At 37.7% G+C, this 13401-nt stretch overlaps 1 protein-coding gene across 1 annotated transcript; it reads left to right on the top strand.

Moving 5' to 3' along the window:
* The first annotated feature begins 585 nt into the window (after window positions 1–585).
* Window positions 586–12877, top strand: LOC105357978. The gene is made up of 12 exons (XM_023953288.1): window positions 586–602; window positions 1184–1383; window positions 8095–8247; window positions 9987–10151; window positions 10336–10473; window positions 10547–10708; window positions 11019–11063; window positions 11400–11462; window positions 11563–11715; window positions 11895–12065; window positions 12405–12449; window positions 12697–12877. Exons 1-12 carry the CDS (start codon window positions 586–588, stop codon window positions 12765–12767), a joined length of 1383 nt encoding a protein of 460 aa, XP_023809056.1. The 3' UTR covers window positions 12768–12877.
* The last annotated feature ends 524 nt before the right edge of the window (window positions 12878–13401 follow it).

Genomic DNA, 13401 nt, shown 5'->3' with positions numbered 1-13401 from the left:
AAATTAGAAAGAAGGTTTCTCTGTCCAAATGGTTATGGTCCTGACTGTATATAGTTAATCCTAAAACAACACTTCTTTGATCAAAAATCCTAATCGGGCACTTTGCAAACAAAAATGACTTCATCATTGGATCCTTTGAAATTAACAGATGTCCTGTGTTGCACTATTACTTATTAATCTACCATTGAGTTACTGAAATACATGTTGGAAAACAAGTAATTGCCGTTGCTAACATGGGTCTGCAAATCAGTCGATGCAGATGAGAAATTACCTAATGAACAGCCAAGGGTGACAATGCAAATTATAAATCCTGAAACAGAAGCACCCTAAAGTCTACAAGTCCAAATTTCCATTGTAGTCACATCATTAAAAGACTACTGCTAACTTTTTTCTTTTCTTTTCTAGTTTATCTACTATTATTTATTATTTATATATCACACTAATCTGTTGTCTTGAGCTTCACCACAGTTAACTGTTAGTGTTTTAGTGCCGTTTGTGTTTTACCAGCAACAGATCACATAAAAACCAAAAAAAGGACATTTTTAATGTCAGATTTCACTTTTTAAAAATGTAATGAAAACAGAAATGCCTAAAGAAGGAAGGTAAATATTTAACCAGTTCACTTACTGTGAGCAAAGCAAGCCTCCCTCCTTCAGGAAGTATTTTTTAATAGATAGCCATCAGCTTCCCCCTGAAGGCTGCTATTTTGGAGTGGCTGCTTAGCAAAACGCAGGAGCAAAAGACAGCCTGAAAAGATATGGTGAGACAATGACTTTTTGGTCCTTTTGATACTTTAATCTTTTGTTGAACTGGGTATTTTTTTATAGATATTTAGCAGAAGCATAATCCAAATCTATCTTTGCAATTGTAGACGTGAGCAAAATACCACAGAAAGGTTATTTTAAGTATTTACTTTTAAAACGAATATTACTTGTCTTTTGCAAACCGAGGGGGGAACTCTGTACTCTGTTTATTTGTTCATTATTGATTTTTTATATATAAGTTATAGACAACTTAAATTGCAAATAGTGTTTTATTATTAGAAGTTGACTTGTTAAAAAAAAATACAAGCATTTGATTTTTGGTTAACAGAGTTCCAAATACAGTGTTCCCCCTTTTATCCGCGTTTTAATATTCGCATTTCAGTTTTCACAGTTTCATGTTTTGCAGATTTTCTTTTCAGTCACCTGACTCATTCGGTTCATCACAAAGGCTCAAACAACTCAAGACGCTTGTATGAGACTTTTGCGTCTGAGGAGGTTCTGCGCAAATGTTTGAGGAATGGGAGTGGAGATGAAGAGCATGCTGGCCTGTCGGCTGCTAAAGAATATTTCACACCGAGCAACAGCTATTTTCACCGGTTCCTGAATCGCTATAGCCGAAGTTTGTGTCCCAGAATGGAAAAATAGCATCATCTGACTCAAGGCAGACGGAAAATATCCTAATGCGCTGAGGAAGATAATCGCAGAGAATAATTATCATCCGGATGAACGAATGGTGGATGAAACAGGGCTCTTCTGGAAGAAGTAACGCTCAAAAAAAACGCGGCTGCTGGACTGACACGCTCAAATCACGCTGAAGGCTTACACTAACTGATGAAGGAGGAAGCACAGACTTCTGGTTTTAAGACACGGAGAGACAGAGAGACATTCCCAATGTGGGTTATAAAGTACACTACATTACAGTCAATTGCTCTGAAAAAAACAACAACTCTATGTTGAGCAATATTCCAGTGTTCTTTAATAAATGATTGAAATTTTGATGAGTAAGGATATGTGACGGGTGTGGGGGGTGGTTCTCCATATTCTTGGATTTGAAGTGTCTCTGGTCCCTAAATCCCGCCAATAAGGGAGGAATACTGTACTTCTAAGCAGGTTAAGAGAGGTGATTACTACACTTGCAACGCTAGTATACTCTAGTACTAGCTAGTAGTTCTTGGTAAGTTTTAAAAACTGAACAATTATTCTGGAATGACAAGTATTCAAAACCTCCTTTGCGATTCTTGTAAACGTGTGTGAGTGACATTCCATAGCCAACAACTAAGTGTGAGAAAAATTCCTCTTTCTGCACACCCAGGGTTGAACATGGTTACATTATTCCTTAGTCACAACTACTCTTACTGGTGGATATGGGCTGTTTGTGGTGTAAAATGGGCACATTTATACGGGGCACGCAGGTGGTCTGCACAAAATTTTAAGATCATAGACAACCAGTGAACACCAAAAGCCAACATGTCGTTTTAATGATTTGATTTATATCATAATTTGTAGTTGATGACACTATGCCTAGTCGATCTTGGTTCATTTTGAACGATGCGATTCCCTGAATGGATCCAGGACATCTTTAGCTAAATATTCAACCAGTGTGATTCAGAGATAAATACTTAGGTACTGAACAGTGCAGGTGAAGTTTTCCAGATTCCTTGTATTACGATTAAAAAGTTGTTGATGCTGATTTGGTATTGTAGATGCTTGTTTCTTTTTTTGTGTGTGATCATGTTAAATGATTACAATAAGCCACCAGCCAAACATTGGGGTCGCAAGGCATAACAGGAACTTTTTGAGGTGGTATAGCCCTTTCTCAACCAGGAAGAAGAAGACAGACAAAAACTTGAAAGGATTTTGCACGTGGTCGTTTTTACATTAGAGTAAAATAAACTTGCCTCAATTTAAATTATGTTTCCCAAATTTGATAATTGATTAATTTCATTTTGAAATTCCATTTGATCCTACCTCAGACAGATTGATCTGATCGCACAAATAGAAATCGCTTCATCGATACACCCCTAGTTAATACGCATTTTTCTATGGGCTTACAACAGATTGTTAAACAACATTAAAGCATAAAGTAGTTTGAAGTAGGTGAGATGCATTGTGGGCATCCCACAGGCATTTTTCAGCCACATACATATCACATAAAATGACATTGCAAGAAGAGCATTTCCTCAGCCTGTCAGCCTTATCCTCAGCCTGTCAGCCTTATAGCAGTAGGCTGTAGTGGCTGACAGGCTGCAGGCTGCCTGCTGCTTACTTGGCTGTTATGGCTTCGTATGGTTCTTTGGGGTTTGTCTGCTTAGAGGAGGTCACCCCCTTCAATATGAGGCTGAATGAGGCAGCTGGGTGTAGAGTTGGGTATCCTGATCCAACGTTGTAAATGACAGAGCTGAAGAGTTTACATGTGATCATTTGCTGCGTACTACTAGTCAGCAATGATCAGATAGTGATAGGTAAGGAATGTTGACGTGGATGCAGGAAGGGAACTTTGAGTTGACCGTGCAGGTAGCCAGCCCACATCTGAACAGGTTGTTGCCTTAAAATGTGATGTGCAGCAGAAGTTTGGATCTTCTGTGGAGGATGGATTCTGAAGAATAACAGCCTTGTTTTTCAGCAAATAGACATAGAGATAAAAACTGCCTGCACAAAGAGCTTGTTTGCAGAAACTGAAAGGAGAAAGCTGATTTTCCTGATGATGTAAAGCACGTGTCAAATGTTGCCCACCACATTTTATGGGGCGTGAGAGCATTAAAGTTGTTAATTTCTTAAAACAAAAACATTTTTTAGTTGATTACATATTATTTATGTGTAGCTGCTGTTGTTTGCAGGTCTTATGTGTGCATGCAGACAACTTGTCATCAAACCACCAGTGGAATGCTAAACTGGGAACAGCCATTCTTGTAAAATGTTACACGTGTAATACATGTTCTTCGTAGCTCAGTTTAATGTTATTTTTCTTCGTTCACTTGGACAGTTTCATCATGGGTTTTAATAAGCGAACAAAATGTAAAAGGATTTATGCTAGAGTAACAAGCAAACGTGATTTCTATGCAGCTGTAATTGTCACTTTAAAAAGCTTTAATTAATAAATAATGATTTATTTAATATTAAGGAGTAGTTGCATTTTTTCCCCCAATACATTTAGTTACATCTATAAGTTATATCTGGCCCTTTGAGGACAGCCACTATGCTGATGTTGCCCTCGGTGAAAATGAGTTTGACACCCCTGATGTATAGGATCAGTCTGAATAATCAACAAAAACAAATATGATATAATAAAAGAATAGCCAAATTTTACCTTTTGTGTTGTCTTTTGTTCTTTTCAAGACTACCTGGACCTTCAATGGTAAAATCTATGTTTTCTTTTTTCTTTCACTTTTTTCTGAAGGAATGGCAAAAACTAAGAGTGACTTGACCTTCGTTCTTCTGTTGATGCTGTTGGTTGTGGAAACACAGAATTTCAGTGAACTGTCAGTTCAGGTCTCACAGGTAAATAATTATTTAATCTATACCACCCAACATCTGATTGTTTTCCTGTATTAATAATAAAGCCAGTGTTGTAGTTGTAATAACAGTTCTTTCTTTTGTACCAGCAATACCACGGTGAACCTGGATTACCTAACAGGCGGGTAAAACGTGAAGGTGAGAGTGAACAATAATCGACAGTGAAATCTAGATTTCTGTTTTAAAAAAAAACATTACAATGGGAGATAGTGTTTACAAAACAGTTTGGGAAGCTAAAAAAAATGTATCCCGTTTGGTGTGAGTCAGATAAGGTGAATTCTGACTGACCTCAATTTTCCATTTTAATGAAAAAAATCCTTTGGAATGTTTACAATAAATAACAGTGCATAGCGATGTTTTTTTTAAATGGCATCCACTTGACCAGAGAGTTGGCAAAGTGATGGTTCTGAGACGCATCTGTCAGAGGAATTTGTTTTCCTGCTTTTAGTCAATCCTTAGTCTAACAAGTAAAATAACTGTGGGCGAAGAGTTTAAAAAACAAATTTTATATCTTTATAAACAGAACAATTTCTGTGTAAGACTTAATATATTGCAACTATTACAATTAAAATCCTTCAATTTCCTTAAAATGTGGTAGTGTGCCTTATAATACGGCGTTTTGTTGTGTTTATTGACCTGGAACAGAAGTTTTGTGGTACACATTGCTAAAAAATCTATCAAAATGTTTTAGTGTGACTGTCAAACTGTGAAGTCGCATCGCCTAATGAATTGCTGGAGCATTATGGGTACTGTAGTTAGAAGCCTCATCGAGTAACCCAGATTTGAGTGTTTCATTTTGCTTAATGCATCTAATAATCTAGTGCGCCTCATATATGACAGTAGACCGTAGTTGTATTGGATCCAACAGTTGTTTCAATGCTGCTTTAAAAACTTTATAACTAAAGTTGACTATAAAAAAATCCATTCATCAATCCATATTCAGAACCTGCTTTATTCCTTTTAGGGTCACAGGGTTCCTGGGGCCAATCCAGCTACTGTTAGGTTAGGGGGGGTCCAACCCCAAAACAGGTCGCCTGTGTGTCGTAGGGCCACACAATCACACTCACATTCACACATAAGGGCAATTTAGAGTCACTAAGTAACCTCTTATGGTATGTTTTTGGAATGAGGAAGGTACTTGGAGTGTCCGGAGAAAACCCACGCATGCCCTGCATCACTGTGCAACCGTAATAGAAAATGGAAAAATACACTAAATACTATTCTATATTTGAAGCTATCTATTCTATTTATTTACACATTTTATAGATTTATTAAATCTACCATTCAACTTACTTTTTGAAGAAAAATATCTTATTTTTCTTTTTTCATGAAAATATATTGAAACAATTATTCTGTGTGACTATTACTGAGATTTTTGCTCAGCTGACTTAAAAACCTTCCATTCCAGCGATGAAATTTGTATTAAGCTCAAAAAATACATTGAACTAAAATATCATGCTCTTGGCTCGCTAGTTTAGCCGTCTTGATGTGAAAATCATAACTTTTTACAAAAACCTAATCTTTAACTTCTTAAGCCCTGGTTTCTACATTCATGGACATCACATTTTGGGTTGTATTACTACAGTAGTGAATTCTGCTTAGCCTAGCCTTGTGCTATCCTAGGCACTTTAACATTGGGAGTTGGGTCATCTAGACCCACTAGACAAGGGATCGGCAACCTTTTTCACTCAAAGAGCCATTTCGGACCGCCCCTAATGAAAAGAAAGTACCCGGAGCCACAACCCGTTTTGACATCATTATATATATTATGCATGTATATATTATTCAAGGGTGCTCATTACGTCGATCGCGATCGACCGGTCGATCTTCAAGGACATGAGTGTAGATCGCGGACCAGAAAAGATTTAGAAAAAAGTACTTCTTAAAAATCCACCAGCCAATCAAAATCCTCACTGAGAAGTACGGGATTTGATTGACATGTAGATTGGACATCCTCTGAAACATACATCACTGCAAATGCACATTGTGTTCTTTAAAGGATGATACCGCGGCCGCGTGTGGGAGGAGCAACCAGCTGAAGTTCTGGTCTGATCGCTGCATGGAGCGATGTGTTTGTCAATGCATGGTAGACACTGAGAATGTGGAGAGATGAGGTTCATTATTTTGAAGAGTTCTACTTCTACCTCTACTAATCATGTTTCCATTTTTGAGTTCATAAAATCATCCCAGGGAAAGTCTCTGCTTCAACTCTCGCAGTGAAAGCTGCGTCTCAATCTGACGCCCGTGTTTGCATCTCTCTGACAGAGTTTGAAGTGAAAGCCCCTCCCCCGCCTCTCTACCTGTTCACCTGTTCACATCCTCTGCAGCTGAGAGTTGTTTCCCCCCGCGCTCCTCCAGTGTATCATACACAGAGAGCGCAAAATAGGGTCATCATATGTTGACACGATAGTCGGGGCCTCCAGCGAAGCACAAGGATGAAAGAGCCGGACGCAGGTTATAGCGAGATAGAGCGGGTTAAGCAAATGAATGGAAGAAGGCGGCCCGCTGAAGAAATATTCAATAGTGTACCCATTTTATTATTAGTCTGAACTATCTTTTATTTAGAAAAATCTTTTATTTCACTAAATCAGTCCTGTACGAAAAAAAACATCAACAAAAGCTGTGTTGGGCGGTTTTTGGCTGGGTCTGGTGGTTTTCAAAGCCTTTTGGGCTGGAAAACTGTGATTCTATCTGGCAACACTGGCGCAAACTCTCTGTCATCAGAGAGTTGCTCTCTGCCCCGCGGCACGTCAAGTTCCCGGCAGAAGACCGGTGTGTTTATTGAAGCCGCCCCGCGTGTCTCTTCCTGCTATCAGCTCTGCAGTTCTCGCCCGACAAATACAAGCTCATTAAGTGGCACGCGCTTCGTACTGAGCCAGTAGCGCCTTTGAAATGCCATGAAAAATGAACAAACTAAAATAAAATTTAATTTTTATACAAAACTCATTATTTTCCAAAGTCACAGGGAGCCACAACAGAAGGATGAAAGAGCCAAATGTGGCTCCGGAGCCATGGGTTACCAACCCCTGCGCTAGACAGTGCACTGAGTCTTTTTTCTTCAATGATTTGTGAACCTCACTGGTGTCCATGGATTACATGAAATCTTTCCACCTTTATCCACCTTTGTCATGGTAGGGAGAACACGTCAATGTAAGGGTGTGGCAATCTAAGATAGTACAAGGGTTAAATGGGGTCCTGTGGCCACATGTGTGGAAGGTTAGCTCAATGATTAGCTCGGGTCTTCTCTTAAGAGGTTAAATGTCATGCCAGCTGTACGTTGTTTAGTTTGTTTCTGACACAAAGAATGTGATTGGATTCAAAGAGAACATTTAGATTTAAAGAACCGTAAAAAATACTAGCTTATTTGTGAAAGTAAATGAGAAAAATGATTTTTGCCAGTGCAAGTTTGCATCACAAGTTGCACAATCGTTGGTAAATGTGGTTTAATGTTTGATCCTTTACCAGTTTGAGTTACCAGTATTGCAGTGGGCTTGTGTACAGCCTGGAGACGGCAAAAATCCTTTTGACTGAAGATGATTTCAAGCCTTTGAGGTACTTGCTTTGTGAAAGGAGTAATTGCCTCTGTATTTGCTGATTCAACAACAACAAAAATTTAAAGAAATGAACGGAACAGACATGAAAGGACTCATTGTGCTACTTAGTACACACATTTATTGCAGTGTCTCTGTTTTCTGGGTGTAATCAAAGTTTTGCCTATTCAAATTGTGAATTCATAGTGTGAATTAGTAATAATACCATAAAAAAAGAATAAGTGCACTGATGTTGAATTGTTTTAAATGTTAAATTGATATTTCAGTGCAGGAAGATAAAGCCGAGTATGAAGTTGATGTGGAGGTGAATCTGACAGACAGCAGAACACTGGACAACCTGAGGAACTTCCTGAGGACTGGCCAATTTATCCTGACTTTGGATCCTTCAGTGAACATCACACAGATTGACCTAACCACAGGTAAACATTTCAGGCATTACAAACTATTTTATTGTCACTGACAGTACAGGATTTGACCAGCAGGGTTGAACATAAAGTTCAATCTCCTAAAGGCTAGAGTTCAGATATTGAAGCAACACGTGGATCAATGTTTCAATGATTGAGTTTGTTGGATGAAGTAGATTTCCTTAAAGCCTTACTTACATGCACCCATACGGGTGGAATGACCTGTACTGATGTGGGTTTTTGGATTGGCCTAAGGGCTAATGTAGGTTGCAAGCACTTATGACATACTAACGCTGTTGTACTGTGACCTAACAATGTTGTATGATGTTGTTAGTAAGGTGTGGGTACTGGCTCCTTACTGAATGCACTCAAGATGTAAGATGCCCATACAAACAAAAATCTACAAGACATGCCTGCGTCACTCTTACTTACCTTATGTGTGGCAAATGTGTTTGCAGTGACCTTTTGCTCCCAGTGTGCCCTTAAAACTCAACTGGCTATGGTGCCGCTGTACCAACGACGATGCAGTGGTTCAGTCTCAAAAGGGGCTGTCAGGTCAAGGAGATTAAAAAGGGATGAGCAGCCAGCAGCTGCCATCATAGAAATGTAATGTCATTGACAAAAATCCTTCAAATCCATTATTTAAGCAGATGATGCTCAAGTTTTACAGATGGTTTTAAATAAACACAGAAGTCACAGTTTGTGTGTGTGTGTGTGTGGGGGGGGGGGGGGGGGGGGGGTGATCCATCCATAGTTAAAAAACAGAATGAATTGAGAATCTCAACAGTTGAATCAGTTTTTCTGACTTCAGATTTTCTGGGATTACAAAGCAGACTTTGAAATTTTGACTAGAATGGAGAGACAAATTTCAATTACCTCCTAATTGGAGAAACACAATGGTTGCTGATGGGGTAGAGTCATATGGCAGGGAATAGTTTGGTGTTTGAGGGGAAATCCAATGTACTGTGTAGGGTCTAAGGTCAAGACACAACTATGCATAATGTGTATAGAGTAAACAGGCGTGTTTCACTTTGTCTGCAGGTCCCACAGGTTATGTTATAGCAGCACAGTGGCTCAGAGTGCTTTCTATTAGTGCTGTTTATTTTACTGGTGCAGAGCAGAAAATCAGAATTCAAGCCTATTTTCTGATTCTTGATCACCTCCTAACCTGAATTCTCAAGCCCCATCATTTGCTGGTGTGTCTCCATCTGCAGACAGTTCAGTAGTTGGAACACAAATGTTCAATGAATTCCTTGAAGATATCTCTGACAAAAATATTAATTTCTCAAAATGTACAAACTTTTCTATAGTTTGTAAATTGTGTTTCAGCTTTTTGATATATTATACAAAACAAAAGGTTGTTGGTGTTTTAAGTTGGAAACGGCCTTTATAAAGATGGGAACCATCATTAAAGTTGAATCCGTAACTTAAAACAAGAAAGAAAGGCTGTGTTTTCCTCATTCATGACCTGAACATTCCTGTCAAGCTTCACTAATCACTGACAATAGAGACTCGGAGTCACGAGCATGAGAATGACTTGGGGGCGGAGACATGTCACAGATGACCCCGTTTAAAATCTACTGTAAACAGACAAGACAATCAGCACATTTTAAAGGCGATTAAAAACCAGTCTGTTGAGGAACTGTTTCTTGTAAATGAGTCAGCAGTCATTAGATAACAGTCTGTTTCTTCCTGGTTCAACCTGTGGGAATAAATTGAGTATCATTACTGAAAGTTGTGTTGTTTTTTCCCAGTGTGCTACATAAATGGCACTAACATTGAGTGCAGATGCGAGGATCAGTATGCTTGGCCCAGTTCAAGCTGCTTCTTCTATGGAGCCTGTGATGAGATCACTGACAGCACATGTGGATGCATCAACAAAGTACCACTGGACGGGTCATTCTGTCAGCCAAAGTCAGGTGAGATCTCACTAAAAGTTATGCTTCTGCCATTTGCTAGTTTGTAAAATTTGATATCTAGGCCAGATATGAGAAAAAGGAAAAATCCTAACCTGTTGTCACACACGTACTCTGTCATAGAAGTGTATTTATGTTTGTTTAACATTTTACCATAAACTCGTTCTTATCTGATCCTTTTCCACAGTTTCCGTTTACCAATACCGTTTGGACATTCAGATCAACATAAAGGACACAGAACAGTTGAGGAGCAACTTTGCAAACCTCACTTTCCCTCGTCAAATCCGCTCTGACGTAAACATTTCAGATGCTGATGTCACCACAGGTGAGAAGAAATATTTCTATTTCTGACAGTCTTGTTGCTGTATTTCTGTGTTAGACAACATGTCTTCCTGCAGTTTGCAGTCCAGCTGAATCAAACATTCAGTGCAGATGTGAGAGGAACTTCCTGTGGCCGTGTGACAAGTGCGCCACCTATGGGAAATGTGATGAAGGCAGCGCGTGTGGATGCATTAAGGCTGTTCCTACAGATGGACAGTTCTGTCAATCAGAGCTGAACAGTAAGTATTATGGTCTGTCAGAAATATTCAATCCAGATTTGAACTTTTGTGAACGCTTGAAATCTGTGTGTTGCCTTTGTGATTTTCTTTTATTTGTTATCAAGAATGTCATATCGAAAATATTTATCATATGTTTTGCACAAAGGCTGTGAGATATCCTTATCGTATCATAAGTTTCCTTTGAATGTAGGTATGGTGTGACTTTATAATGAAACTTCAGGAAATTATGCAATCTTGTCGATGCAACTTGATGTAAAGTTAACATCTTTAATTTTAATTTTTGCTAACCCCACTGTGATTTATATTTCAGATCTTACGGTTTGTCCATCTACAACACTTGTTCCATCCCTAACATGTAAGTTACAATAAATAAAAAAAACAGAGATGATACTTTGTAAAGAGAGAATTTAATACCTGAATATTAGTCTAAAATGTGATTCTCCAGAGAGAATGTTTGCACGAAAATGTGTTTTATTTCTCAATAGTTGCTTTTTTTTCAATGTCCTTTCTTTACTATTGGCAGAAATTGTGTTGTTAGTACAAAACATCGCAGCTTTATAAAAATGTCATAATTAGATAATTCTATTTCTCCACATGTGTTCATGTGAACAAACTCACCTTAGGTATATCATTCAGCTGTGAAAAATCCTCTAACATCTTTTTAAACTCCTGCATGTTAATGTTTCTTTAGCGTTATCCACTGCTGTCACTGAAACATTTTCAACTACACCATTTGTGACCACATCTGTAACAGGTAACATCTATAAAACCAAGAAGACAAATCATATACAGTAAAAATATTCTTTACCACACAACTCTGTCTAATCAGCCTGCTTTATCTTTTTTTCCTGAAGCTCCACAAACTGCTAATACATACGTGATTTCTCTTGAGCTGAACACCACATTATTGACAGCAATCAACACGATGAGAAGCATTCTGGGAAACATCAGTTACCCGCTCAGCATCAATGAAGACACTCAGATCAATCAGGCCAACATTTCTACAGGTAAATCTAATGACAGAATGAAGGAATAGTCAAGGATTTGTGTCAACATGTTAAGTGGTTTTTATTTCTTGTAGTTTAGTTCAACAGATACAAATGACTAAACTGAAGTTCTTTCATGTTTGCAACAATTTCAACAAAGTTTCTTGGATCATGCTGATGTCCTCCACATTTGTCTGCAGTTTGTTCTCCAATCAGAGATGGTTACCAGTGCATTTGTGAGGACCAGTATCGGTGGTCATGTGACCAGTGTCTGATGTATGGAGTATGTGACCAGATCTCTGCAGACTCATGTGGATGCATCAACGCCATTCCTTCTGACAGAAACTTCTGCCAGTCTCTGGTTCAACACAGTAAGAAGTTTGAATTGGATTTATTTAGCTTATTGTACCAATATTTTAATTTAAGCATGGCTAATTACGTTGATAATCTTTGCTGTTAACAGTTTTGGACAAAAATGTAGATATTGTTTCATCCATACAAAACCTATTTTGCATGAATGAATCATCAAGAAAAAGATGTTCCTTTAAAAACATGACAAAGGACGGAATTTTTGTTTAACTTAAAAGGACCTATGGCTAACTTTTCTTTTTTTTGTTTGTGGAAAACTACAAATAATACAAAGTCTTCTAAGCCTAACATGATCTGCTTTAGCTAAATATTTGTTGACATTTTACTGTTTTCTTTTTTAGATTTTACAGTTTGTCCAACTACAACTCCTGGAACATTTACAACAAGTAAGTCACCATAAAATAATGATAATGATATGACTGCAACAGCTTAAAGTTGGTCTTTATGTGATTCTCCATATTAACTGAAAGAAGTTTTAAGAATTGTTCTAATGTTTTTTTCTTGTTTTTTTACATTTTGTTCAAGTTATTAAAATTCAAAGTTGTTTTGATACTGAAGTTAATTTTCAAAAACCAGGTTTTTCAAAAGTTCAATTTTACTGTAAAGTTTTTCTCTGTATTTGTGTGTTTTTAGATTCTCCTACTGTTACCACTGAAACATTTTCAACTACGCCAGATGTGACCACATCTGTTACGGGTACCTAAAGAATAAAACCTTTATTACTTCAAAGTTTTAATGGATGTCACATATTTCCATTAAAACTTGATTGACCCTCGGCTGAAACATCTAACGTTTATCTTAAATAATATTTACTAGACACTCCAAATATGTTCACTTTGAATAAAATTCGTTTTTTTCTCAATGTGTTTCATGTTTTAGAGTTTTCCTCTGCTGCCACTAAAATCTTAACAACTACACCAGATTTGACCACATCTGTAACAGGTAGTAACATCTATAAAACCAAGAAGACAAATCATATACAATAAAAATATTCTTTACCAGACAACTGTGTCTAACCAGCCTGCTTTATCTTTTTTTTCTGAAGCTCCACAAACTGCTAATACATATGTGATTTCTGTTGAGCTGAACACCACATTATTGACAGCAATCAACACAATGAGAAGCATTCTGGGAAACATCAGTTACCCGCTCAGCATCAATGGAGACACTCAGATCAATCAGGCCAACATTTCTACAGGTAAATCTAATGACAGAATGAAGGAATAGTCAAGGATTTGTGTCAACATGTTCGGCGTTTTTTATTTCTTGTATTTTAGTTCAACAGATACAAATGACTAAACTGAAGTTCTTTCATGTTTGCAACAATTTCAAAAAAGT

This window comes from Oryzias latipes, chromosome 24 (genome assembly GCF_002234675.1).
Source record: "Oryzias latipes chromosome 24, ASM223467v1".
NCBI classification, from domain to species: Eukaryota; Metazoa; Chordata; class Actinopteri; order Beloniformes; family Adrianichthyidae; genus Oryzias; species Oryzias latipes.
The sequence above is the reverse complement of the archived record's forward strand: the minus strand, read 5'-3'. Positions and strand labels throughout refer to the sequence as shown.